Source organism: Botrytis porri (genome assembly GCF_014898465.1).
Source record: "Botrytis porri strain MUCL 3234 chromosome Unknown BPOR_002, whole genome shotgun sequence".
NCBI lineage: Eukaryota > Fungi > Ascomycota > Leotiomycetes > Helotiales > Sclerotiniaceae > Botrytis > Botrytis porri.
This window is the reverse complement of record NW_024066076.1, coordinates 2,461,831-2,485,816: the sequence shown is the minus strand read 5'-3', so window position 1 is coordinate 2,485,816 and position 23,986 is coordinate 2,461,831. Positions and strand designations below refer to the sequence as shown.

Sequence of the window (23,986 nt, the reverse complement as noted above, 5' to 3'; positions counted from 1 at the left end):
GAAGCATGAAGAAAAGATGGGATATATCCAAATGGGCACCTATCCATTATCCAAACTCCTCTACCCAGTCCCTTTAAAAAAAATCAAATAACTCCACTTCTCCGAGTGAAAAAGTCCCGCATCTCAATTCTCCTGCGTCATCTATTGCCGTTCTGCTCTTTTTCTTACGCCATATGATTCAATCCCGTTTGGTGTTCAATGGCTGGGTTGTCTAATTAAAAGCTCTAGCTTCGGCGGCGGCATCTGCATCCCTCGCTTGTCTTTCTGCTGTACTTGCATTTTTACGTGTTGTTTCGAGGGTTTGGGATTGTTCTTCTTGAAGTTTCTTTCCCAGTGCGCCTTTGGGTTTTTTGGACGAGAGACGTGCCTATTTGGAAGAAGGGGATTGGGTTAGCTTGGCGCGGATTGGGGAGTGAGAGAACTAACCTCGGCGGCTTCGGCAGCTTTCCTCCTGGCATCTTCTTGTGCGCCTGATGATTCAGAGCCGAGAGTTCGGGCGGGACCACCGACGGTATAGGTACGGGGAACGGTGGAGGCGGCAGCGGAGACGGAGGGAGGGAGTGTAGATTTTGAGGGGGCGGGTTTGGGGGGTGCGGAGGAGAGAGTGCGGCCGGGTTGGTCGAAGGGGGAGGGGTCGGAAGAGGTACTGCAGCAACTGCCCATTTTTGTGGGGATGGGGTGTAGAGATGGGGAAACTGGGATGCGGTGAATGAGGGATTCAATCGTTTGATAGGTATGACCGAAGTATGAACGGAGGAGTTCTCGAATGATCTACAGGTATCGAAAAGGGTGTGAATATCCTAGACTGCGATTGCGATTGAGAGGCAATGGAGGTGGATGGGTGAGAGGGTACACTGGACAAAACACTAATTCATCGGGGTCTTCGAAAATAGTATCGCGATTGGAATGGTACAAAATAGCTCCGTAATTGTAGAACTTGGGGGATTGCTGTCGGCAGTGCGAATGTGCGAGATTATGATAGCGATAGGGATTGCGATGAAGTGGAAGTGGAAGTGAAGGTCGGTTGAAAAGAGGATGGTCCAAGTAATCTAATAATTCTGATCTTCGGTAACGATCTGAAGAATGCGAGAGATTTGGTGAGGGTTCGGATTCGTAGAAAGGTTTCTCGTAGCTGTAGTCTGATGATGACAATGATGGTGTTTGGTTTTGTGCTCTCTCCAAATCAGAATAACAATCTCTGTCGCATTCAAAGATAGTCTCGGTATCAATATCAACGTTGCAACCTCGCGATGGGAAACTCGTCGTCGAAATATGTTTGCGCGAAGTAGTTCTGGTAAGGGGAGGATGTGGGACGGGTGGAATTATGGGTTGTGATGGGATGGTGTGGAGGAGAGGTATGTGATATTGGAGAAAGTTGAATCGTGGAGTGCGGGTGAAGAGATGAAGTTCGAAGGTCATGATATAGTACCACCAGGGCCAAGAGTGAGGCTGTGTTGTCATTGGATGCAGGTGAGATGATGGGGAACCTTGGAATTGGTTGGGGGATTGACATGGTTGTGGGTATGAAAATTGATTGACAGGTGAAGGGAAGAGAGAAGTGGTTATGGAATTATTCGAGACAAAGAATATCATATTATGCCCTGTCGATGGATGAGAATGTTTGAGAAGCTTCATATGTATGTTCTACCTAAGTATCTACCTGTCTACCTAGTAAGTGTCTACCTATCTACCTATCTACCTGTCTACCTATCTACCTATCTACCTAGGTATATATCTACGTAGTATATATCTACTACGTAGATATTACAATGTATTCCATCTTACACCTCTCTCGTCCATTCATGATATTTCTCTGGACCACCAGGTGGACTTTTCCATTGCTTATGAGGTTACCAAGGTTCTAGCAGGAGGACTCGAAGCTAGAAGAGGAAGCCTTATGTAATAGATCTTATCGATAAGAAAAGAAAAGACTAGAAACGGATGGGAAGCGTAAGGCGGGGAACATTCATTGATCCAATCAAGATTTCTCATTGGTTGGAAATTATCCTTATCATAAAATGAACCCAATCAGGATTTATGATTGGCCCGAAATAATGCTGATCATAAATCGAACCCAATCCAGATTCATTATTAGTCATTGAGAAATCTGTATGGCCCGAAACAAAACGTGATGACGCTCAATAGGTTATAAAAGGTTATCGACATCAAAATACCAACCAAATACACCGAGGGACTTGAAGGGTCTCGTCTCTCTCATACCTCTCTAGTAATGATCATTCTTCTCTTCCTCTTCCATCGATCCATCACATGTTTTGTATTTGACATATAATTTGATTTGATTTGATTTGATTTGATTTGACTTGATTTGATTTCATTCATGAGCAATAAAGAATAACCCCAAATAACAAAAAAGAGAAAGATCTTTCCAAAACACCTTGTTGGATACTTTTCCACCTTTACCTTCACCTTCCATTTACCTCCCAGCGATTGCACCACACACGCACACACGTACACACGCACACACCCACACACCCACGCACATTCACACTCTCGTATACCCTTTTTGGATTTGCTTTGCTTCGAACCCAAATTCTCCCTTTTCATCGGGTCCATCATACATCATACATCATACCTCACACCTCACACCAAATACCGCATTCTACCCCACGGTAAATCTTTCCATTTACCTCATCTGCCTGATTGAATTCCGCTTTTCTTCAACATTTGGATAGCAAAGGTTCGCAGGTTGGCTCAAACGACGCTTCGAGATTCCAACCACATGCTCTATATCTCTTGATTCTTGCTATTGGGGCAATACTTCGACTCTTCTTTCCTTCTTTTCTTCGTCGTGCACACTCTACCAGCACCAGCACCAGCACACAACTCACATGCAAAGCAAGTATCCGTAAGGCTTGCAACCATGGAGCAATCTCCTCCAGATCAAGATGCTGCCCTAAAGCAATTCCAAAACATGTCGTATAACGAGTACGGCCAACAATATTTCCCCATGCAGCCACCTGGTGCGACAAGCTTTCCTCTAGATCCACATTACGCCGCATCGATGTCAACTCCTGCTCAATCATATAACAATGGCGGAATGGCTCAAGATGAGGTGTGGAAAACTCTGGATTTCGCGCAGCAGTTGAAATTACCATCGCAATCATATCAACCATACATTTACCATCAAACAATGGATCTTGCGCAACCATTTTCTTCTCTGCAGGATATACATCAAGGATATTCGAATTTGAGATCCGGCGCACACTCGCTTCCAAATTATACAGAGCAGTCACCTAGAAAGCGACAGAGAGTTAATGAAGCGCCTACTACAAATCACTTCGCGCATACAATACCAAAAGCACCTGAAGTCGATACAACGAGCGAGTGTTGTAGTTCTTGTCCAAGTGGTCCGCTGTGTGCCGAATCAAATTGTGGTGAAAATGATGTTGTTGTTGCTTGCACCTCTCAGGAGTGCGAACAACCCGTCTGCACTTCCCCAGAGTGTGAACAGCCTGTCTATACAGAGCCTTGTGCAAAAGATGGTGCCCTCAGCAGAAGATGTTCAGTTGTTGGAGATAATGTACCTTCTGGTAGAATGTATCAAAGTTGGGATAACTTTCCTGCAATCATGCCAACAGAACAGCAACGACCATCCAGACTTCAATCTTTTGCACCATCGACATCACAAAACAATCAAGCTCCGCAAGAGATCTCACCTTCTCCTGTACCAACTACACCATCTCTAGTCATGAATCCGGAAACACCTTACTCAGATATGACATCCTTACAAACACCTGGACTTCCTATGCAGCAGCTCACAGATAATATGTCTGGTTCATCGCTCAATGGTACTGGAATGCGTTTTGGTGATGGATTGGAGATGTTCAGTTGTAACTGGTTGGACTGTGGACAGCCAATGCATGATCAATTTGAATGGCATAGACATTTTCACCAGGAACATATTGATCCGCAATTTACATTCAATTGTCCAATGCCTTCTACATCTTGTCAAGCACCACTCAACTCGAATCCTTTAGATCACTTACAGATAAATCATGGCTTTACATTCGAGGAGAGTATCAACGGATTTCAATGTCCTGCTCCAGGATGTCCTGCCGAAGAGATGTATTGTGATCCTTCAATGCTTCACAATCACATTGATCAAATGCACGCCATACCTCTACAAGGACAACTACAGTGTCAAGTTGATTCTTGCAACACTTCATATCAAGATCCATTTCAATTCTTCAATCATTTGAACCATGATCACAATTTACCAATTCCAATGACTCCCGTTGAAGAGATTGATCTTTCAAGTATACCTGTGTCAGTGGCGGCAAAAGCGGAAGAAAAGACGAAAGGAGAGATTGCTTTGGTAGCCAAGAACAATGAACCAGAAGTACCTAATCATTTATCTTGCAAGTGGGCAGCCGATGGTCAGCCTTGCGGTCAAGTATTTACTTCCGAAAATGATCTTCAAACTCATGTCAAGGAAGTCCACTTATCTATCTTGAACAAGACTTCCGGTTACTTTTGTAAATGGCAAGGTTGTTCTCGAAAAGCAAAGATGGGTGATAAGGAAGGATTCTCTCAGAGAGGAAAACTTGAAAGACATATGGCAAGTCATACTGGATGTAAGTTATTTCGTGATACTTCTCTTGCCTGTAGAATACTGACCAAATTGATATAGTCAAAGAATGTACGTGCGATTTCCCTGGATGCGGAAAAACATTTGCTGCAGCACAATCACTAAAACAACACTACCGCCTCCACACGGGTGAAAAGCCATGGAAATGTCGATATTGCCCTAAATCCTTTCCTCAACAAAGCGCATGCACAGTCCACGAGCGTATACATACCCATGAAAAACCACTCGAATGTTCTATTTGCAAAAAGACTTTTAGCGAATCATCAAATTTGGCAAAACATAGAAAGACACATGGGGAGAGAGGTCATTATGAGTGTCCAGATTGTCCAAAGACTTTCCATCGGTTGGATCAGTTGAAGAGACATGCGGAGATGCATGAGAGGAAGAAGAAGAAGGCTGGAGAGGGAAGCAGTGGAGGCGGTGGGGATGGAGAGGAGGGAAAGAGTGAGGTCACAGAGAGTTTGGCAGGGGATAGTTTTGATGGACGTAGTATGAGGGGTATGGAGCAAGATGATAGGGATTAAAGATGGGTTGGGATCAGTGGGTGAGGGAAGGGAAGGGAAATATGAATCGGAGCTTTTGTGGTGATTACTGTAATGATTTTACGAAAAACAAAGATCATGACTTACGAATCATGAGTCATGGGACATGGGGCAGGGTGGGATTTGATACTAGCGAGCGAGAAGATACGATAGATTATCATGCCAGCGATGCATATAACGCGAAGTAAATATGGGTGGACATCAGAGTTTGAGAATACCTAGTACATAAATGCGAATGCGAATGGTTGGCTGGAAATTAAGGAAAATCAAGCGTTTACCTGGATAGATGGATGACGAATGGATCATATGAATGGTAGCAAAGGAACATGGAACAGTGGGTGGGAGAGAGGAACGGGGTGAGAAAATCAGGGAATGGAGAATGGGGATTAAGCATGGGAGGAGATACCAAAAAGTCTTTAGTAAATAAGGAGATACCTACCCGGCAGGCTGGTAGTTAGTGATTGATACCTTATTTGAATTTCAATAATGAATGTCATTATGAATTGAGATTGAGGCTGAGATGAATGGGTTGTGAAGTTTGAGTTGAAGAGGGAGAAAGGGAGAGGATATCTTGGGAGTGTGGAAGTAGATAGATTATTTGGTGAGATTACGTTTGATATAGCGAGTCATATGGAAGCGGGGCATGGGTCTATGTATGTTTTGAGATTCTATAAACCGCTATTGGGAATTCTAACATGCTATGGTATGCTATGGGGATATAAAATCAACATCCTGTTCTGTCCTATCCTATTTTGTTTCATCCCCTCTCTTTACATTTGATCGTTCATTCATCCGCCATCCACATGATGTTTCACTATCTCCATATCCAAGAGAATCCACAGTCTATGCCTCAATATACAACACAATTAGCTCAATCTGATGTTGTCTTACTTATGTACTTGCTTGCTTGCTTGCTTGCCCATCTACCCACCTCACTATACAGTACCAAGTGGTTTAGCCAGAGTCCTCATCTCAACCTCTCATTGATATCCAATTGATATCTCATCTATTATAATATGCAAAATCTGCAAAATCTGCAAAATCTCCAGATGTCGAAACTACCTGGCAATATCGAAACTACAATATCGGAACGAGCAGCACTGACAGCAGCAGCACGAGCAGCATCACTCACCATCAGTATCACTCCCAACAACCGTATCACTGTATTACCCGGTCTGCAGAATCACATCACAACAGAACGTGCGTCACAACATGCATCACGATATCACAACACAGAGACAATATCCACACAATATATCACAATACATCACAATATATCACAATATACATCAAGAAACACCAAATCACAATATGCATGTAATATAGAAAATCTACCTTTCATGTATGATGCTGTGAGTGCGACAGGGATTGCGACTGCAACTATGTCTATAATTGCGACTGTGAAGTTATTTCGTGATGAATAGGGATTGAGATAGAGATTTGGGATTCAAATGAGAGAGGTGAGAGACGCGGCACAGCACTTGAACTACAGAAAAGCAGGAAACTCTTCACCCACAATGTAAGGAGGGGAGATTTGAGAGTGCGTAAGTTGAGAGTGAACATGAGAATAAGTACGAGGATGAGAAAGAGTATGAGGATGAGGATAAGTTTGAAAACGAGAGAGGGTATGAGGATGAGAATGAGTACGAATATAGGAAATAGCAATGTTCGATTCATTGGCGAACATGTAGTGGACGATTAGTAACGGGGTAGGGAAGAGGATAGACATCCGGGGATTTTGAGGTGTTTTTGTTTTTCAGAAATTAGAAAGTATCAAGTAAAGGATGCGGTGGAGTGGGTATTGGTAAATAGAGATCTATGTGCATATTGTTTAATCCTTCGATATGCATGTATCTGTAAGTACAAGAAGACAATGCAGATAAGTGGTAGGGATAGTAAAGGGAACTGGAGTTGCAACTTAAAAGAGCTTTCTGGTCACTGAAAATGTTCGTGTAAGCTCAATGAGAATGCTGAGGATGGAGAATGCTGAGGATGGAGAATGCATGTATATTTGGAACTGGAGTACGAGCCGTGAATGGGAATTGGGGTATTGAAATGGATATGGGTGGTCTGGAACACTGTGATATATGATATTTAGGTAGTGCATTTGGCCTTAGGTAGAATCAATAGGCAGATGCTGGATTTGAGTGCAAGGGTAAAAATGAAATGATACCGCTTTCATTATGACAACATAATCTGGCAAAGTGTACTGGGGAAAATCAGCAGAGAATGGCATCATCGCGTCCATTGCTTCATGGGGATCTTCAGGTTGCGGTAGTATGTGCCAACCAGTACCAAAATTTCAAGCACGAGCCACAGCATATTGTGAAGTGTAACAGCTTGTTCGAAATCACTGCTGCAAACGTTCGTAGCTCTCCCCAATGTCGACGTTCGCAAGTTCCTGGGTATAATGGCCATAGAAGTCTCGAACCCTCCTTCGATTTCGGAACCATGCGTAACCGCTCGCACAAAATATCACACCAAATCCAAAGGACCCATTTGTTGTTTTGCTCAAGTCGTTTGATTTATTGGAAAAGGCTTTTTTACTAGCCATGCTATTTTCGTTGATACACCGTGACCCGTGCGAAAACAAACCAGGCAAAAGGCACCATGCCAGCCATCCTCACAATCATAAACACCTACGTCCAGAAAATCTAAGCCTCCGCCTATTATAAAGTTAGCATCGTATCCAAAAACCTTTCAATACCTCTCCATCATCTTCAAGCTCTAGGAAAAGATATTGACCCAAGGCCAGCGGAATCGCATACCTTGACAGCGAACTTTCTTTGTGGGAAGTGCATCGATCTCTTCTTGGTCTTCTCCAACTGCAACTCCTTCTCGTGCTTGCTGAGACGTCTACGGATGGCACGAGTTTGCTTGGCTCGGAGATCGAGAGGGAGGTACTTCTTTCCCTTGTAGAAGAGACGGAGTTGTGCGCGTTGGTTGGCGTTAATGACTGTGAGGACCTTGGCAATTGACTTTCGGACGTCGTGGCTATAAGGAAGATTTGATTAGTATCCATCTTAGTGATCTTGTATCTCGCAAATTCTCATCCAGATTTCGGCACGTCGAAAGAGTAACGATTGTAATTAAAGTACGCACATCTTAGTGAGCTTAGCAGCAGATCCTCCAGCAATCTTCTGAGTTCTTAATTGACCAAGCTCAGTCTTCAACTCTCCGAGTTGCTTTGCGAGGTCCGCCTTGTTCTTGGACCAAAGTTGGCCAGTCTTTACTTTTCCGGACGACTAATCGCGATGATCCGTTAGCCATCTTTCTTCCATAAATTGAAACGTCAACATCTCCCCAAAGAATTGGTCGCATACCATTTTGAGTAAGGGTCGGGTGGTTGTCGATTGTGGTTGTCGGGCGTCTCGTCGTCGTGAAAATATCGAAGTTGCTGCAGAGGCCGTGGAAACAAAAGTTAGGGTTTACCGAGCCCACAAACTGAATTTTTCAAATTTTTGGTTGACCAATCAAAGTAAAGTCACATGACTATAATATTCCTTGCCGGCGTTTAAGGTTTAAGAACATCGAATTGTGAATGTCAAAGAAATATAAAATTCACTCCCACTTCATTTATTGAAGAAAGCTTTTGAACCTTTTGATTTCAAGGTATCGCTACATCAGCGATGTCAACTTACTATGCTTTAGGAGCGAGTATGTGCATTTCTCTACGAGCTTCTCGAATGTCTTTCGGCGCAAAACCCAAGCTCTTCCCATCTGCTGTTCATTATTACAATCATAGGTAGGTGCAAGTCGTAAGTATCAATTTCAACCGGTCGAAGAAGCTTTGCGTTCTACCCTGGAGAGTAGCAGTCTGGCAAAATTGATGTACCTATCTTGTCGTCTAGGCAGATCTTCCCTGGAAAGATTTGTTCTCGTGGATTTCAGATCGAAGCTTTGGCTTATGAGAAGTATCCATCAGATACAACATGTTTGAATCATACATTGCCATCATAGAATTGGTCCGCATCTCTCTTGGAACACGGAATCAAATATCATCATCACGACCAATACAACTACCATAAAGCTATCACGTCACTTCGAAACTGGACCTACATCGAAGTCGAAATCCATGAAGTTCTAAAGGGTGATTGCCGCTACCAGTGTTGTGAAATTTTGATTTCGATTGGACATGGTGTGTTGGGATTCGTGATCGATGTTCTTGCCTCGACTTTAGGTGACAATGTCAGATAGGTTTTGTCAGTGCCAATGGGTCGTACAATCAGGAGTATCACAATGCAGCAATGGGTGTCGGTAACCTTAGAGCTGGATCAACAACTCTTTTATCCGAATCTAGAATATGAATTTGGAGGTCATTTCCGATGGTCGGAATCAGATTTGCTACGATGCTGGTTTTCATTTATGATACCTTCCATCCCTTGGAGGGATAACATCCTGAGTCTCTAAAACCAACAGGAAATTCACATAATCCCCTATCTTTTCGGGATAAGATCGATCTCTATTTTGATTTCCACAGTTCGCTCAAGTGTGGCGAAGGGACTGGGTTATGCGACAGCTCCATCACGGAGATCTGATGGATTGAGGTTCACAATCTTGTTCGTCATTTTGAATATAAAAGATTGACGTATTTTTGTGCTTTGCCAGTCAAATGGCTTGCCATTTACAATGATTCGAATTCTCATAACCGAATTTCAAGTTGGATTCCGCGATCATTAGTGGCTTGATTTGTCCAAACTCGATATAATCGATCTCAATATGTGGTTTTCCAGAACCATCTGTAAATCAACCCATTCAATTATTCTCCGCTCCTCTTTCCTTGGCAGTATTCTCATCGTTCTTCAAGTTATACTTCAAAACGGCAAGGAGTAAGGACCTATTTCTCTCCTTCCCTTATTTAGCATTCGAAGCTGGCAAATGAATCATCACTCCCAAGCTTCTAGTGCAGGTCTCGTGATAACCATTTGCATAATGTCTCTTCAATTGAAAAGTTTCAAACCTACCATAATCGAAGACGTAAATGTTTGCAACTTACTGAACTCTGGAGAGCGTATTGGAGTTACTGGGAATATAGGTTGTAAAATTAGAGGAATTGGGCTTAGAGGTGGAATTCTGGACGTGTAAGGGAGGGGCTGCGCGTTAATCACATATGGGTTTTACTCATGTTGGCCACGAGTGATCATGGACATTCTGCGCTGCTACTGGTATCATTTGAAGTAGGGGGGACACTTTCGCTGGGTAGTAATGTGCTACATCGTTATACCTGCGTGAAGGCCCTTCTACTTGGAAGCCAATGACTAACATGAGAGAGTTGCTGAAAGGGTTGCACAATCTTCTTTAGTGTGGAATAAGTAGTTTTAATGGCACGTATATGGTTTCGTATCTCTCCCCCAACTTCAGATTATCATCTCACGTTTCTAAACCGGTACAAGCCTCGCTTTTATGGCAGTATAAACATAAATCAACGGTCAGCAATAGCCCCAAACGACAGTAAAAATAGCCACAAATGCGATGACAACAAGGGAAAGTGCCGTCATCATTTTGCACTGATACTTTTTCATCAGTATAGTATACCACTTCCAACTCACAACCACAACCACAACAGACAACAAAACAACAAAGCACAAATCCTATTTGCGAATGGGTAACATAGATATTCAGCAGCTTCCAAGTAGGTTATGTCTGTTGTTTATATATCCCATCGAAAGCGTGGTGACGTTCACTAAAGCGACTCTGCGAGGAGGGTACCCAGTTAAGTGAATGCCCTCCGCAAAAAGCGGTTTCGACATCGCAGGAATTAGCTTGAGGGTTTTAGGTATAGTCAAGATTTGTATAGTGCAAGAAAATAAATTGCTTTAAAAGGATCCAGAAGAAACTGTCTAGATCTTCAAAATATTCCCTCGAGTGGAGATAACACTCACTACACATGCTTCATATTAGTCATGATCCCGTTGTCTGGAACCACCCAGGGTGTTCAAAGTCACTCCTGGATGAGAAATCTTGTGGGGGCCAAGAGTTCGCTGGATTCGAAATTCATCGATTTTCCAACTAGGCTCTACCACTGTCAAAAGGTTCGAGGCGAAAATGAAAGAGAAAATGTCGATGGTGAAAATTGCCGTTGTCATTCGCAATACTACGACTATCAAACAGAGTCCACCTCATCCGGGACTGTACGAATCAACCTTCAAGAAGGAAAATCAGAGCACAGAATCTCAAGCTACAACAATTGCCCCCGTTCCTCCCGCATTCCTTCCATCAGCGACGCGAAACAGCATACTACTAGTAAACTCGAACCAACCCAGAAATTACTCTTTAAATATGCCACTCCAAGAATTTTCGGATGACAAAGTCTACCCGCCCTCTCCCAGCTCCTTACACTTAAGTCTCTCATCGTCGATTTCTATATCCCCCGCCTAATCAATACCTATTTGATAAATTTCGCCCAGCTACGACCTATGGGAAAAAGCTTCTTGCGCAGAGATTCGAGGATTATCATGGATTCTCAAGTCACTACGATAGATTGTTTACGCAGTCTCTTCTAACTCTCTCGTTCTTATTCGAGTAGAGAGATCGGAGCTAAACTTTACCAGATCTCACACCCGATACATATCATCTGTCACTCCGCGAAACTCAACATTCAAACATCACAATGACAGCGAAAACCAGACGATATTCTAAAAGACAACAACACCACGCCACACACAAATCAAATCGACAAAAACCATTGCTTCAAGACTTGAAATTCGAGGGAATTTGGCCCAAGGCTCTGTGATAAATTGTTCTCCTCAATCGGGATTCGGCGATATCCTAACAGGATTTATGAGATCAAGAAGTGTGTGTTTCTTGTGTTTGAGTTCCGTTATGGTTTTCTAGATTTACGCATATTTTATATCTCCCCCTTGAATACTCGCCCGTGAAAATCATACAAGACGAAAGACACAGCTGCGAGAGATATTCTTCGGATCTCTTATCTGAAAAGACCTCTCAATGGTAATTCAACAACTGATTAGCTTTTAGCTGAACTACTAGATAGCTTGACGCCCCGCTTGAAACATTGATGATGTCATTGTGAGACTAGAGCATTCGTTTGAAAAATCATAGCTGTTGCGAGGGTATGAAATGAGATGAATGAATGGAAACAACATTAGTTTAAGCAAGAAAAGCCAATATTCGAACAGCAATGGATAGAAAAGATGACGAGATGAGCCTTTATCATATTGCAACTTGGCTGCGGTACCAAACATTTCCGAGTTCAATATTAACCATATAAAGAGATACTCTTATAAAGCAATGCAAAGGTATATTCTATTAGTAAAATCGCTACCCAATTCAACCTTGGTATGATGTTTCGTAGAATCCGCAACTAGATTGAAAAAGTCGTTTTATATACTGATCAATTTACTCCACCGCCACCAATTCAGTCGGTACTTAACCTCCATAATCCATCTCCCAAATAATGTGCATCTTCCACTACGGGACCCTTTCCCTTCTCCTTGACATCCTTCGTTCCCATGCTCAAAAGTCCCACCGCACAAGCCTCCTCCTTGCCTTCTGCACAAATAACTACTGGTTCACCAGTTTCCAATTCTCTTCCTCCATACCACCCTTCTCCCTCGCCAGTCTCTCCATATACACCCTCTTCTTCCTTATCTCCATTAGGTAATCTGCCGCCTGTAGATGTGAGACCTGGAGCCATTAGGGTAGCTCCCGAAAGTACAAATCGAATAGCACCGCGATCGATACGCAGACTTGGGAAGCAGGTAGGGAATCGGTGAACGAGTTTGAGATGGGGTAGGAGAGCATCGGTCATGTGCTGGAAGAATAGAGGTGTAGGGCCAATTAAGTAGAGAGTTACTCTATCTGGACTATATTCCCAATGTTAGTTTTAGTTTTCTTGTTGAACCGACATGCGATGAAGGGGTGTGCTGTAAGGAAGATAGAAGAGCAAGGAGGGTAACAAGAGCTTACATTTTCATAGCATCCAGCTGCTCTTTCTTTGGTATTATCTCATCGATATGAGGGGCTAATAACGGATATGTGTTGACGAGTTGAGTTCTGATAGCGCGTTGAACAGAGGACTTAACCTTGCTTTTTGAGCCGGGAGATATACTGTAGAAACACTATGATTAGCATTTATAGATCATTGGACTCGCATAAGTAGGATCGATATATCTTACTCTTTCTTAAACATCTTGAATATGATTCTGGTAGTTTTGTGATGGTTGTGACGAGGGGAAGATTTGTTTAAGACGTGCATGTGGAGAATATGCCCCGCGATACGGCAATCAAGTGAGACCTAAAACGCACGGACTAAAGAGGAGGGGTAAGTTGGAGGCTGAGGAGGGGTCTACGAATTACGAATTACAAGATACCTAGGATGATCAGACGATCACAACATGAGGTTATTCAGACATCAAGCACGCAAGTGAGGTAGGTACCGCATTCAAGCGTGGTTTTGTACAACATATTTACGTATTCTCATACAAGTTCATTACATTTCACCAAGTCAAATACATCCTAAAGACTCGAAACACTCGAGAGGCTCTCCCCAAATCATTAAGCTTTTCCTCCATCTTTCTATTGGTGGTTGACATGGGAAACAGTTCCATCTTCATTCAGATGGATATTGAGTCTACATGGGGAGTTAGTCATGGAGATTCTGGAAACTAAGTCCTGGTTGCCAGTGCTCACCTGTTCTCCTTGAAATCCTTGGTAACCATCGAACCAGGCTCGATGATTCTATGCTCTTGAGGAAGATCTTGCTTTGCGAATGTCTATTGATGAGTGGAATGTTAGTAGAGCATGTGGTTATTGTGTGACTATAAAACGACCAACATACAGTCTCATCACTGGAGTCGCCGATCTTCTTTCCAGCCAATTTACTCATCCACACTTGGTTCTTGTCATCGCCACCGGCAGCACTGTTGGTAACTGGATCGACGAGAGGCATCTTGGAATATGGTTTTGATGAGAAGTGTTTGATTTTTGATATTGGGAATATTACTTGAAAGTTTCTTCTTGGATGAGATTGGAAGTGTTTGATAATGATCATGAATAGAACAGCGGAAGATAAGGGTCTTTATGTTCGATGAACTTCCAACCGAGCCTTCCTTCTTCTTGTAACCCATTCCCTAAACAAGGCTGCGGCGCTTCTTCTCACCTGCTGAATTCAGATGGATACGTCATTGCCAAGTCATCATGTGATTGTATCAACACGTGATATGATACTTTCAGTTCAAGTTTTCGATTTGCAAACTTTCTTCCCTTTTCCTTTTCATTTCTTCATCCATTTTTTTCACCCAGGAGGAGAATCCATTCTTATCATAGATCCGTCCCATTTTTATTTATACCTTTTACTTTGAATTAACTCGATTCATTTTCTTCACCAAGTTTTTGGTCCCGCAAGATTATTTCTCAGGGCAATCTTGAGTACCATAGCGGTTATATCTACTGCCACAGCACTGGATGGCCCTTTAACATGGCATCAATAGTCAGTTCGGTACATTTTGGTCGTGGAGACCCAATTAACGCATCGACCCGACGGTACCAGGGACTTAGCACTGAGAGTTCAGGAGTGAGGACCAGTTTACAACAACCATTATTACTTTACCCATTACTCAAAACGCATTAGAAGTCCTTAGTTGCTCCCAATCTTCAAACGTCCGACAGGTCCGACTGGATCTATATGATGAATCTGATTTACTTCTACTGGCTGACTCGTCACCAAATGCGCAGTGAGTTGGGGGCTGCGACTGGTGGAGCGACTTTATATCCATTATATATGCTAACTTTAACTAACTTTTCACATCAATTACGCTATCCTGTACGCGTCCTCCCCAATCTTCATCCATTTTTCTTTAAAACATAAGAATCTTTACATCCCGAAATATTACCCGTGCAATATACCCGAGCAACGAGTAATAATAAGTATTAGCTCGGTTTGTTTGCTTCTGTCACAAGTGCACCGTTATGTATCCGTTACGCAGTCATCCGGTACAGTTGTACCATTGTTTTCATGTACAAGGGGGGAAAGGGAACAGCGCGTTATTGTCGGCTGCAAAATCCTTCCAATACCCCATGCCAGGCTCTTGTTATGGGTTGATTGTTGCCGCTGTAACACGTTGCGCAAATGACCCAGATACTGCTTTTGACGTTATCTTGGAGAGATGTTGAAGAACCTCAAGCATTCATCTCCCCCCATGGGTAGCTCCGAATGCTTACTTACAAGGCTGACCCTTTGATGCCCCCAATATTGACGTTTGATTTGTTTAACGTAAGTTTAATTGACAGGGGAAATGATGCTACGCCTCTCATAATATCAGTCTACCAGTGGGTGTACGGACTGACGGGACAATACAAAAGATTGACTCGTAAATATATCTTGATACATCCATTCGTATATCTCAAGAATTCCTAGGATCATTCATTAGGAATGGAACGATCAGAATGTGAACTTTGATATTAAACAATTGAAGAATGAATTTATTGAAAATTTTGTAAGTTGAGAAGTGTCCCGTCAATCCATGCACTCACTGGTGGTCCAGCCTTGAAGCTTCAAAGCTACACCTCGCCGCCTCGGGGCTTAAAATAAGTTGACGATAATCAAGGAAAATTGTTCGTTGCCCAGCTTTGAAACCCCTTGATAAGCATTTTTTTACACTTATCTAGTGCTTATATTCCCCTCCATCTTGATATTCACTCTTGTAGTTTATTCTGATCAAATTCTTATTCAGTCCTTGATTCTTCCATCTCTGCTATTACTCGATATCAATTGAGAAAACTGCAATATTTTCCCTCCCGACTACCCCGAGAAGCTCTTCTATTATCTCTTGACAAGATTCAAACATGCGTGCAATTTTACTTTCCTTATTGGCGTCTTCAACAGCCATTGTCTCCGCCTACCATTCTTTAATATCAGATGGATGTATACAAGGAAATTTCCATGATCTTGTGATCAGAAACTCCTGTGGAGATGATTTATCAATTGTCAAATGCCTTGCAGAAGATGTTGATTTAAGACACTTGGATCAAATTGAACAATGTTTCATAGCTGGTGGATGCGATGCGATTGATTCTACTGTGTCAGCAGCATGGTTTTCATACGAATGTAATGATCTTCAAGGATCGATTGAAGAGTTCAAAAAAGAGGATTTAAGAAAGAGAGCCACCGAGACAAGTTCAACTGCTGAAAGTACAACGGAATCTACTACGACAACAGCTTCATCTTCGAGTTCGCGTTCTGCCAGTACAACCGCCGCGACTACCACAATCTCCGCATCTACAACCGCTTCGACTTCAGCATCTTCTTCGAGCTCTGCGGCTTCATCCACGACTGCTACAACTGCAACTGCAAGCGCCACTACCTCTACCACCGCAAGTACAACTTCTTCCTCGACATCCGGTACAACTAACAGCGCGACAAGTAGTGGAACTGGAACCTCTTAAAGCACACTAGTCTGTTCCACAACCTCCTATTATTCCACGAGTGTATGTTCTTACGGAACAGGTGCTTCCACTGGTGTTACCATTGGATGTGCCACTACTTCTGCCGCAACGACAACTTGCGCAGCAGGAGTACTGTGTACAACTGCATCATCAGGAGAAGATGTCTGTATGGAAATTGACAATTCGCTTACGTCATCCGGCTTAGCAGTTACAATCTTTTGCGCAGTTTCAATTGGTGCTTTCGTTATTGGACTTATAGTAATTGGATGCAAAGATCTTCAAGCCGCCAATCAAATTCGAGCGGCCCGTTTGGCACAACTGGATGCAGAAAGCAAAGAGGCAATACAATCATAACCAAAAGAGATCCAGGTCGGTCCGACAACCAGATACTTTTGGACACTCTGAGGCTGATTTACCTTTGATTACGGAGCCTAGCCATAAGCAACCTTCTTCGAATGGAACTCATCACAACGCTTAGATGGGAGCTTGAGTCCGACATAAAAATGCTGAGTAATGGGATTAGATGAGGGCGCATGAGAATGGAGTTTGGGGAGTTTGATGTGAATCGGATTTAAGGATCTGTATTTAATATGCTTCTGGCGTTGATATATATACTATACCCTTATTTTGATGATTTGCCATGTCTATTTCTATACATAGTTGCGTGATAACGTGCATTTTACTTTTGATGTTTCTACCATTTCGACATGATTTCCATGACAATTATTCCATGATGTAGCCGAGCGGATTGGAGTGGTGTGATAGAAATACTTTCCTCTAGCATTTGCTAAAAGTAGCAATGTAAAAAGCCAAGGAATTCTATGATGTCAAGGCACATAAGTCATATGATATGCTCGATTCATCTCATTGATCTCGTCCCGCTACAACTATGTTTTACTCCAGTTACCAAATTATACCAAACGTATATGAATACCTTCTAATTCTATAAGTCAAACATAATACATGATTTTTATGATTCAGATTCTGAATAATAAGTGACTGCTTTTATTAATAATGTTAAGCAAAATGCCTCTATCATCAACAATGATATGGAAGTAGACCAGAGATTAGGTATCTCGGGACCTCGAGTGAGAAATCCGAATGTGAGATGGAATGGGTGAGAGTGGGAGAGTATTGTTGCTGAGACAGGCGAGGAGAGGCAGGTATGAGGCTGGAAATTTGTAAGTAGTGTTATCTGAAGCAATTAGCTTCTAGTTATTGGAGGCTCAGATTCCAAGGCTTTCTAGTATAGCATGAACCAACTAGTGGCCTGGTATGAGATTGTAGTACTTGAGGTGTTTGGATGATGATTTCTTTTATTGATTAATGAAAGACAGCTTTCAAAGCCTCCCAAACGAGCGGAAGAGAAAGATGATGTTGCGAAGAAAAGTTCTGAGCCGTCTTCTGCGGAAAAACTGCTACCTCGTCGACCAACAGAGAAACTGGGTGGTGATAACGATAAACGTGAAGGTACTGGCAAGAGTGGTCAACGTGCACCTCCTCGCAACGATGATAGAGGTAAGAGACGTGATCCTCCTAGAAGTGATGAATGTATACCTCCTAAGAATGGTGAAAATGGAAAGAAGCGTGAGAAATTTGAGCCTCCTAGAAGTAGTGAGAGCGAAAACCACGAGAAGCGTGTACCTATCGAGAGTGGTGAGCGCAAGAAGGAGTATGAGAAGTCCAAACCTTCTAGTAAGGATGTTGAATGTGGGAAGGGGCTTGAGCAACTTGAACCCCCTAGGAGTGGCGAGCATGAGAAACGTGATTCTTCTCGTAAAGATTCAAGATAGAGGGACATAAACCTCCTCGCAAAGATGATAGAAGTAGAAGACTTGATCCTCCTAGCAAAGATGATAGAAGTGAGAGGCGCGATCCTTGCAAGAACGGTGAGATTGATAGTAGATCTTCCTCGCTTGAGACCCAACCAGCAAATTGAAAGTTCAATAAACACATCTAGGCAAGATCTGACTCCGGCCGTCACTAAAAAACCCAGTCGCAAACCCCATAAGCCTCAAAGATGGACAAGCCTTGGATGAAGTAGAAGCACAGGTGTTATGGTACGAAAACAGAAAAAATAGTACACGCCGATAATGTCACTGATACGAACATTGCAGTAAAGTCAAGACTCCCAACAGCCCGGATTGCAGTTGACAAATCAATAGCTTTCGATTTTGAATGTCATTAGAATTCCCGGAAGATTTACGAAACCACTCATAATTTCCTCGTCCGGAATATTGGAAATTCCGAGTAAATATATCTCTTGAGATTCTTAATCGCGATCTTCTTGCGGGTATTCCTCAACCTGGGGAAGTGAGAGTTGGGTTTTGGGAAAATATGATTGTAATGGAATAGGGCCGACACAGTGAAAGATTATATGCCTGGTACAGACAGAAGGGACACGAAAATGAAGGTTCCGATAATTGGTCAAATCAAAATGCTAAGAAAATGGCTTCTCACGTGATCATGAGGTAGGTAGGTACTAAACGATTGAAGATTCTAGGTTGCTATTTGAACTCATGTATTTCTTTAATTATTGGATGATATTGAATCAAGAATCATAGTACATACCACTATGTTTATATATCAAGTCAATCAATTTCAACCTTGTACAGATGCATGCGATACTACCGCAATGTGAATTAAAGCTAAGTCGAACAAGATGTATCACTACATTAACTCTCATGCCTATATGACAGACAGTTCATCTGAGAATAATCAGGCGCATAAACCCGTATATTATCCCAATCACAGCCGTATAAAATGACATGTCTTTTCCACTCTATGGGGAGCCAAGAGCAAGAATGTAGTTTATAGGCTGAGAATCTGGACACGGCTCAGCCGCACTGTGGTGGCATTGTGGCTTTTTATTATTATTATTTAGCCCCTTCTCTCACAATGAGGCTCTCATAGGTTTTTATAAGCACGCATTAATTTAGTTAACTACTAGATCTCCAGTCTCTTCTCCTCAGAAAATTCCTCGCCAACAGCGATCATGGATGCACAAACTCCATTTCACAGTCATACGGCTCCGTCTTCATTCCAACCTACAGAGGAATTTCAAAATATCTCCCCTCATTCAAACCATGATAATGATGGCGAAGCGGAATACTTTCTGGCTACCGCTGAACCACCGCAACCCGAAAAGGCATCTGCAATAATCCACCAGAGGCATTCCCGTGACTCAAATGGAGCATTCGAGTTGGAGAACCATAAGAGCCATCACTGGTGGAGGCCGATTGCTTTGATGATTATGTGGTTACTTCTGGGCTCCTCAGTAGGCCTTGGACATCACTTTGCGTATCAAAGTCTTGACCAACAACCGCAAACCGTGTTCTCTCAATCTTGGGCACACAATCTCGGCTCCGCCGCAGCTTTTTTGGTAAAGACTTCCTTCACACTTACCATCTTATTAGCCCTGCAAGAAGTACTTTGGTTCAGTTTCCGCAGAAGAGATATCAAAATATCATTACTAGACAAACTATTCACTCTTTCAAGCAACCCCTTTAGCTTTGTCCCTAGTGCATTTGTAAATGCACCGCTAGCCATTACTCTAGCTGGTTTTGCTTGGACCATCCCGATATCTGCCATACTATCTCCCGGTAGTTTGGTTGTAGGACCAATGGTTACTTTCAACGATAGCATCTGTATCGTGCCGACTTTCGCTGCATCTTCGCCCAATATAAGCTTCTATCAGATGATACCCCATGGTTCCGGTATCCAAGGGCCTAATACCGGTATTCAAAAATTAGCCAGCCAGATCTTTGCTCAAGGAATTATTCTAGATCCTAAATCGCCTTGTGGAAGTAACTGTTCATTTCAACATTCCTTCTATGGCCCTGCCTTACAGTGTGTCAACACCTCCAACCCGTCATATCTGAATGAGCAAGTGGCTAGCTACCTTTACTATAACGCCACAGACTTGACAACCTTCAATGAGGATGAGGATTCGCTCATCGAGTTGTCAATTACGTACAGAAATAACACGAAAGCAGAAGTCCAAAGCGATCTTAACTATGTATCAATCCTTTGCACCGCCTACAATGCAACATATGAACTTTCTATTAATTATACAAATGGATTGCCAAAGTTTTCCCCAAGTCTCACCTATCACGAACAGCTCCAAAATCTAAATATGACAGAGTATGTTTCCCCAGGAAATTACCCATGGCATTTAAACTCTGCAACACTAGTTCGCGAAGTCTACGACAAGCATCTTAATGGTACATGGGCACAGTCACCCACAACACAGTATTCAACACCTCAGACAAACATAGGAAACACGATACTTGTTGGAAACACTGTCAATGCCAACAGCGGAGCGATCTCATCTCTCTGGTTCGTGAATCGAGACCTTGTTACTGGCATTCCAGAGCTTCTCACCAATTTAACCATCTCGACACTTGCGTTTAGTCCTGAAAGTACAAGTACAAGCTGTTCATCTTCGAAAGAAACACTAGTGTATTACTACAACCCAAATCTGCTATTGATTCCTTATTCTATCGCTTTTTGTCTTGGTCTTGTCTCATTTCTAACAGGCGTTTTTGTGCTTATGCAAACGGGTATTCGTACCGGAGATATCTTTTCTCAGATACTTGTTACGACGAGAAATCCATTTTTGGACGAAATCGCAAGAGGTCATTCGTTAAGTAGTGCGGATGCGGATGTTATGAAGGATTATAAACTTAGACTGGGTAAATTAAAACGTCCTCATGGAGAGAATGGCGATTATAGTGATGGGGATGATGGAAGAGGGGCTGAGCATGCGGCGTTCGGGCTTGCGAAACAGGTGGATAGTCTATGCTAGAATTGTTGAGACAATTTGGAAGATCCAGAAAGATTTTGTGTTTTCTTTTGCAGCAGTACAAAACTGATTATTGAATCTGCCTTGAAGATCCCATTCTTTCATATGAGCGGGTAACACAAATAACAGGACGAGTGCTTAATCGAGTAGATCAAAGTGTTTCGGCCTTATGCAAATCATTCGCGGCATGTAAAAGGGCAGATCTGTCATCATACCGGAGAAATTGAAGGATTGGCAGATCGATTTTAAATTAACATACTGTCAATTCTTGCCTGAACGTGTTTCCAAGCATTGTCGCTTAATTTTATTGTTACCCCTTAATCAAATATGCCGAAATCCCTCATTATCATCGTGTCTCACTAAAAAACTATTATGATTTGACTTCAAAACTACAAGGACATGTTTCTTCATCGAGTGCACTCTTACACCTTGATCAGCATATTATTCCACTTTTCTCTATTTCACAAACTCCGATTCTTTGGAGGTTATCGATTGCAGGCTTGCCAGTTTTGATAAGATTATATCATTCGAAATTTATCGAAATTCATAGAATGTTAGTGAGATTCTATGAATTGCCAACTTAAAAAAGATGGAAAGAAAATTCAATCCATCGACTTTTAGCATAATATGCACCAGAGACCCCTCGGCCTACTGAGCTAGTATTAGATCCCCACAGTGAGTGACAATTCAGAAAGTAGAACTTTGAAGAGAATGCCCAACAACTCTATGATTCATTCACACTACGTAGGACGCTATGAGTACGTGTCCATATACTTGGAGATAAAATGCAATTAAGCAGTGATTTTCAAACCCACAAATTAATATAGCTTGTGATTTTACTCCTAGACCGAGCCGACGGGCGCAATTTGCAAAGCATTCACCATAGGGGCCTAGAAGTTTCGTCTAGAATTATTGCAACAAGAAAGAGATATTATATAAGCTGCTCCATGATCTCAAAAACAAGACAATGAATACGAAAATCTGCAACTTATATGGCAAGGGAGCTAGATTCAGCAAGGCAAAATCGCATAGATTACGATGGGCGCAGTCTTGTAAATATATGTTTGTAGCATCGAACGAGAAAGAAATAAACACTATTGGAGAGTTACGATGTCACTATTTCGAATTTTTGTCACTGTTTATTGACTAGCGCTGTCAATGTGACTCTGATTTAAGAGCTGTCACCACTTTTGCCGAGTTTACTCTATTAAACTCCACCATCCTGCCAAATATCCTCCCTTCCCACCTTATTGAGAAAAGAACCCTTGCCGATTCACATTATCAAAATCTCAACAGGAGCGATATTGTAGATGATTTGGCCTGTAAGCGGTCATAAAAAGGGCCGAAGAAACATCAGGAGCATAGGGAAATGGCACAAAGTCTGCTAGAAATAATCTGAAAACGAGAAAAGTTTTCAGTGGGGCTCATGATTCACTCCGCATGATGCGAACGTTGGTACTTGGGGTTCTTCAACAGACTTGTATAGGGAATCGAGTGATCTTTGCATATATTTGCTAGTCTTTTGATCTGTGAATGGCTAAGACTTAAACTATCGTGATAGTGATGAGATGAGATGTAGAAAGACATACAATACGAACAGAGAGATTAGGTCACCCTGTAGAAGCTTGGAAGACAGCGAGTATCGCTTGTGTATAAAATGACCACAAGTACTTCCACTGTTCGATGAACTCACCAGCAATCTTCAAGACGCACACATAATTGTTATACTGGCGGAAGGAGGATGAGACTGAAATACTGGTGGTAAAGCCGGAAACATGAGCTCCACCTGACATGAGTTTGGTTTGCATATTTTTCTGGGGACCTTTACCACTGACAATTTAGAATTTTACTCTTCGGTGAAAATGGGGTTGGAAATGGTGATCAGTAGCTGTCATCTTGCCATGCCCGTTGCCATCTGGGGCAGAACAGCGCTACCTTCATTCCAATTTCGATGGCCGATAATTCAAGTATTCGACTTTCAAACGAGGTACTTGGATCTTTAGTTTGGAATGTAACTTTAAGAATATAGGAGATGGAAGACTTCTTCAACAAGCGACTTGAAGTTGATCCTACGATCCTTAAGGGTTAAGGATCATACCGTATTTTGAGTGCACTACACCAAAAGAAACTCCGATTAGGGCACTGTGTCTCTGTTCAAATGTGAAGAGATCATAACCTGAATAGAGGCCAATTGAAAGTAGTAAAGTTCATCGCATGAAAGCATCTAGAAAATATGCCAAAGTAATTGATTCATATAACTCGAAGGGATACAGTTTAATTGCAGTATATTCGCTCCCAAGGCTTCACATATCAATCTAAGAGCATGGGAAGGTATTCAACTAGAAACGCTTTAACTATAGGTTTCCACCGAAATAGTAAATCTTCAATAGAACACTACTGACGTATAGGTAGGCATTATCAGGTGATGTACTTCTGAACCATTTAAATGTTATCTATGTGAGCTATCTGGGAAATGCCAAACGGATATCAATTTAATACCTCATGTCAATCCCAAAGGTCAAACAGAAACCCTCCTTTCTGATTTTTGTTCTTTCAGGTTTGGATTACCAAAGTCTACCACGAAAGCTTTTTATGATAGCGGATGTCCCACCGAGAAAAGTTGTG

General features: G+C 42.3%; 8 protein-coding genes across 8 annotated transcripts; 4 read left to right on the top strand and 4 right to left on the bottom strand.

Annotated features, from left to right (window-relative positions):
- Positions 1-211: 211 nt before the first annotated feature.
- On the bottom strand, positions 212-663 carry EAF01_001747 (uncharacterized protein; the record flags this gene model as incomplete). Its single annotated transcript, XM_038909997.1, has 2 exons — positions 212-367; positions 427-663. The coding sequence occupies 2 exons, from the start codon at positions 661-663 to the stop codon at positions 212-214; spliced, it is 393 nt and encodes a 130-aa protein (XP_038774809.1).
- Positions 664-2,881: 2,218 nt separating this feature from the next.
- On the top strand, positions 2,882-5,133 carry EAF01_001746 (uncharacterized protein; the record flags this gene model as incomplete). Its single annotated transcript, XM_038909996.1, has 2 exons — positions 2,882-4,595; positions 4,652-5,133. The coding sequence occupies 2 exons, from the start codon at positions 2,882-2,884 to the stop codon at positions 5,131-5,133; spliced, it is 2,196 nt and encodes a 731-aa protein (XP_038774808.1).
- A 1,815-nt stretch (positions 5,134-6,948) lies between these two features.
- EAF01_001745 (uncharacterized protein) lies at positions 6,949-8,477 on the bottom strand (the record flags this gene model as incomplete). The annotated part of the gene is made up of 4 exons (XM_038909995.1): positions 6,949-7,817; positions 7,920-8,145; positions 8,254-8,396; positions 8,475-8,477. The coding sequence occupies 4 exons, from the start codon at positions 8,475-8,477 to the stop codon at positions 7,806-7,808; spliced, it is 384 nt and encodes a 127-aa protein (XP_038774807.1). The 3' UTR covers positions 6,949-7,805.
- A 4,052-nt stretch (positions 8,478-12,529) lies between these two features.
- EAF01_001744 (uncharacterized protein) lies at positions 12,530-13,303 on the bottom strand (the record flags this gene model as incomplete). The annotated part of the gene is made up of 3 exons (XM_038909994.1): positions 12,530-12,977; positions 13,081-13,221; positions 13,290-13,303. 3 exons carry the CDS (start codon positions 13,301-13,303, stop codon positions 12,530-12,532), a joined length of 603 nt encoding a protein of 200 aa, XP_038774806.1.
- Positions 13,304-13,689: 386 nt separating this feature from the next.
- EAF01_001743 (uncharacterized protein) lies at positions 13,690-14,062 on the bottom strand (the record flags this gene model as incomplete). The annotated part of the gene is made up of 3 exons (XM_038909993.1): positions 13,690-13,744; positions 13,804-13,886; positions 13,952-14,062. 3 exons carry the CDS (start codon positions 14,060-14,062, stop codon positions 13,690-13,692), a joined length of 249 nt encoding a protein of 82 aa, XP_038774805.1.
- Positions 14,063-15,957: 1,895 nt separating this feature from the next.
- EAF01_001742 (uncharacterized protein) lies at positions 15,958-16,911 on the top strand (the record flags this gene model as incomplete). The annotated part of the gene is made up of 1 exon (XM_038909992.1): positions 15,958-16,911. The coding sequence occupies one exon, from the start codon at positions 15,958-15,960 to the stop codon at positions 16,555-16,557; it is 600 nt and encodes a 199-aa protein (XP_038774804.1). The 3' UTR covers positions 16,558-16,911.
- A 759-nt stretch (positions 16,912-17,670) lies between these two features.
- On the top strand, positions 17,671-18,350 carry EAF01_001741 (uncharacterized protein; the record flags this gene model as incomplete). The annotated part of the gene is made up of 2 exons (XM_038909991.1): positions 17,671-17,738; positions 17,891-18,350. The coding sequence occupies 2 exons, from the start codon at positions 17,671-17,673 to the stop codon at positions 18,348-18,350; spliced, it is 528 nt and encodes a 175-aa protein (XP_038774803.1).
- Positions 18,351-19,552: 1,202 nt separating this feature from the next.
- Positions 19,553-21,364, top strand: EAF01_001740 (uncharacterized protein; the record flags this gene model as incomplete). Its single annotated transcript, XM_038909990.1, has 1 exon — positions 19,553-21,364. One exon carries the CDS (start codon positions 19,553-19,555, stop codon positions 21,362-21,364), a length of 1,812 nt encoding a protein of 603 aa, XP_038774802.1.
- Between the last annotated feature and the right edge of the window lie 2,622 nt (positions 21,365-23,986).